Source organism: Kogia breviceps, chromosome 12 (genome assembly GCF_026419965.1).
Source record: "Kogia breviceps isolate mKogBre1 chromosome 12, mKogBre1 haplotype 1, whole genome shotgun sequence".
Taxonomy (NCBI): domain Eukaryota; kingdom Metazoa; phylum Chordata; class Mammalia; order Artiodactyla; family Physeteridae; genus Kogia; species Kogia breviceps.
In genome coordinates, this window is record NC_081321.1 from 92529184 (window position 1) to 92532899 (window position 3716).

Sequence of the window (3716 nt, forward strand, 5' to 3'; positions counted from 1 at the left end):
TCGCCTCACTGGCGTTATTCTAAAGTAGGGGCAATAATACTTGTCCCACCTCCACCCCAAACTAGTTGGGAACCCAGGGAGCCCAGTATGAGTGTGAGAACCCAAACAGCCCCACCCCAGTGCTATGGATGTAGGGGTCACTGCCAAATAGGAGGGGTGGGCAGGCCCAGATGGGGAAGAGCCCCAAAGAGAGGGAGCTGGATCAGGTCTAGGACCATCTCTGAGGAGGATGAAGCCGGGGAAGAGGAGTCTGCGGGGGAGAGTACAAGGCCCTCAGAGGGACCAAAGTCTTGCAGAGGGCAGGATAGAGGGGCGCTAAGTAGAGAGAGAGGCGGCTGCCCCAGCTTGGAGCGGAAACTGAACAGAGTGTGGCTGCCCGCCTGGGTTGGGGCAGGGCCTTCTGCCCATGGGCTGGGTTCCCCAGGCAAGGAGCAGAGGTGGGGAGGGGTCCCCACAACGCAGGTGGGTCAGTGGCCACTTTGGCGTGAGCTTTTTAATGGTGGGTACCACAAGATGGGCGCTGTTATCATACCGAAGGGGAAATGGAACCTTAGAATGGCTCCCTTGCCCCAGATCTCAGGAAGCAGCCAGGCACTGAACTCCAGTACCTTTAACTGCAGTGAACAGCCAGTAAGCCCCCAGCCATTTGTCTCGTGTCTGCTTCGAGGAAGGTGCAAGGATCTTGCTGTTTCCTCCGGGAAGCTCTCCCTGAAGGGCATCCCCCATTCCCCTGCATCGGGGTTGGATGGAGCTTCTGTTTTTTTTTCTAGAGTAGCTTGGGTTCACCCTGTCCTAGCACCATTTGGGGTGACCTGAGGGCAAGGACCAACCACGCTCCCAGCGCATCCTGAAGACTAACCCAGTAGCTGGACAGAGTCGATACCCCAGAGAGGTCTGGTGAATTCACAAGGTCCCTGCTACACGGAACCCCGCAGAGCTGTTGACGTAAGGTCAAACTGCAGGAAACTGCTGATAGCCAACCTTTTTTTTTTTTAACATCTTTATTGGAGTATAATTGCTTTACAATGGTGTGTTAGTTTCTGCTTTATAGCAAAGTGAATCAGCTATACGTATACATATATCCCCATATCCCCTCCCTCTTGCATCTCCCTGCCTCCCACCCTCCCTATCCCACCCCTCTAGGTCGTCACAAAGCACCCAGCTGATCTCCCTGTGCTATGCTAGCCAATCATTTTTGAACCTACATCGGTGGCCGTTTAAGATGGTTCAGCCTAATAGGGGTGCCGCCTTGAACCTGTGGGGCACTTCAGCTCAGCCCCCTGGGTGGGGGTGGGGCTGGGGGTGGTGGGGCAACATAGGGCAGCGAGCCCGAGCCAGACCTGGCTTCAGAGCCCTGCCCCAGGTTGCCCCGGCTGTGTGACATCTGGCAGGCCACCTAATCTCTGAACTGCAGCTTCTGCATGTCAAAGTCAGGGCAGAACACAGAGCTTAAAGGATGCAGTGAGGGTCAAATGAGAGCAAGTGTGTAAAGCACTTAGCTCCGTGTTTGCACACACAGGATGCACTCAAGAAACGGGAAGTGATAAAATTAATATGTGCTTCCCTGGCTGTGGCTCTTTACAGGGGTGCTTAATGCTTACCTCAAGCGTGCTTGCTCATTTGTAAAATGGGAGGTAACAGTAAACACCCAGCAGGCCTGTTGTCAAGGTGGTTGAGCTGATTGGTGTCCAGGCTCCATCTAAATCAGTGGAGAATATCACCGTCCCCATCTCCCCACCCCACAGCCTCAGACCTGGCCAAGCACACCTCTCATTTGCCCCATCGGTCCGGCAGGGAGGGGAAGCGTGCCTTGCTTGGCGGGGTTCGAGGTATGGGGACAGCCCTCCTCTGACAGTAGCCACCCTGGGTTCAGAGCTGAGGCCTGGGTTCGAATTCCAGGCAGCAGTTTGCGAGATGCGTGACTTTGGACAGTTGCGAACTAAAGCATCTGCGCCTGTGCAACGGGGATTCCTGTACACAGTGCCCGGGTTTCCTGGCTGTGAGGACTGCGTGAGATGATGCTTATAGAGGGTTTAGCGCCGTGGCTGCATGGAAGGCTCTCAGTACTGCAGGGGCCATTCATACTGCGCTTGTATTTGTTCCCTGCATCTTGCTCTCCCGCTGCAGGCATCGAACCCGGCCACATCCCTGGCACTATCAACATCCCCTTCACGGAATTCCTGACCGAGGAGGGCTTGGAGAAGAGCCCCGAGGAGATCCGCCTCCTCTTCCAGGACAAGAAGGTGGACCTGTCCCAGCCCCTGGTGGCCACGTGCGGCTCCGGCGTCACAGCCTGTCATGTGGCACTGGGGGCCTACCTCTGCGGCAAGCCCGATGTGCCCCTCTATGACGGCTCCTGGGTGGAGTGGTACATGCGCGCCCAGCCCGAGGATGTCATCTCCGAGGGCCGGGGGAAGACCCACTGAGGCTTGGCCGGACACAGGAAGCTCGGGTGACACCCAGGCACCAGCGGTGCCCAGCCTGGTGGTTCTGACTCTGCTTTGACCAGTATAGGGTTTCTTCCTCCAACCCAGGTGGCGCATAGGGTGACATCCCAGAGGCCAGCAATTCCTGTGCCCGGCGGGCTCTCAGTGGAGGCAGCAGAGAAGGTGGTGGCGGGAGCAGGGGGAGGGGAGCTGCCCACGTGGTGCTGAGCTGGAGCCCCACCTCCCCTCTGTTGAGGAAATAAAACAGTCAAGTGCTAAATCCTTCTAACTGAGGCTGCCTCGGCTTCCCTCGGCTCTTTGGCCAGTGGTTCCAACATGCCCGGCGAGGGAGCTTCGTGGAGCCGGAGGGTCTTGAGGACGCTGTCCCCCTGCCTTCTGAGCGGTGCTGGGGTCCCAGAGCCCTTCCAGTTCTGTGACTGAACGTCTCCCAGCGAACTGTCTTCTACTTCTACTTCTATGGCTGGGGTCTCCCTTCTGGCTTCTGGGCTATTTAAGGTACATCTGCTGTGCTCTGTCTGGAATCACACCCAAACCCCCCCTGCAGGTAAGCTATACATCTCATTTCAAGACAGAGATGGTTCCAGAACTTAATGGGAAGCTATCCCACGCTGTGGAGTACTGTGTCAGCCCAGCCAGGATGTTCTGGAGAAGGGCAGAGTTTAGCCAAATTGGAGGCGAATCTAGCTCTCGACTCCGAGAGTCACACTTGGAGGCTAACCTCTGGGAGCTGCCCGGGGTGGGCAGTCTGGGGGTTTGATCCTTTCTGCTCGAGGAGAACCCTTCCCCCAGGGCTTCCCCAGTAGGGGCTCTGTTCTCCTCCCTCTGCGTTTGTCTTTGTGCAGAGGTAGACATGGGTGTCTGAGAAGGCCCCAGGCTCCCCCTGTCAGAACCTGGGTTCTGGGTTACCCCTCCCCATCTTCTAGCTCCCGGGGCACCTCTTGGTAGCAAAGGGCCAGGTGTCAGCCAGTACTGGGGGGAACCCTAGAAGGGAAAAAAAAACCAGAGGGAGCAGTGACTTACCCAAGGTCACGTGATGGGTTCACAACAGAGCTGGAACCAGACCCAGATTTCTCAGAATTTACTCTTTCTCACCTGCAGTCCCCAACACATTTCCTCTGAGGCTGAGTTGTGTCTCCCAAGACCACAGGATTTGTGGGGGACCAACAGGACAGAATCCTGGTTTTCTGAATACGAGGTCTAAAGTAGGCCCCACCTCTCTGAGCCTCAGCTTTCTTATCTATAAAATGGGAATAATACGTACTTCAGAAG

At 56.3% G+C, this 3716-nt stretch overlaps 1 protein-coding gene across 3 annotated transcripts in view; it reads left to right on the top strand.

The window, feature by feature from the left end:
• The window catches only part of MPST (mercaptopyruvate sulfurtransferase), a 7110-nt gene extending 4395 nt beyond the window's left edge, over nt 1-2715 (top strand). For all 3 annotated transcript variants that reach the window (XM_059082307.2, XM_067010129.1, XM_059082306.2), the window contains exon 3: nt 2128-2715. In XM_059082307.2, the coding sequence (XP_058938290.1) occupies nt 2128-2426 (299 nt within the window). In that variant the 3' untranslated portion in view covers nt 2427-2715. The remainder of the gene's footprint in view (nt 1-2127) is intronic.
• Nucleotides 2716-3716: the final 1001 nt, after the last annotated feature.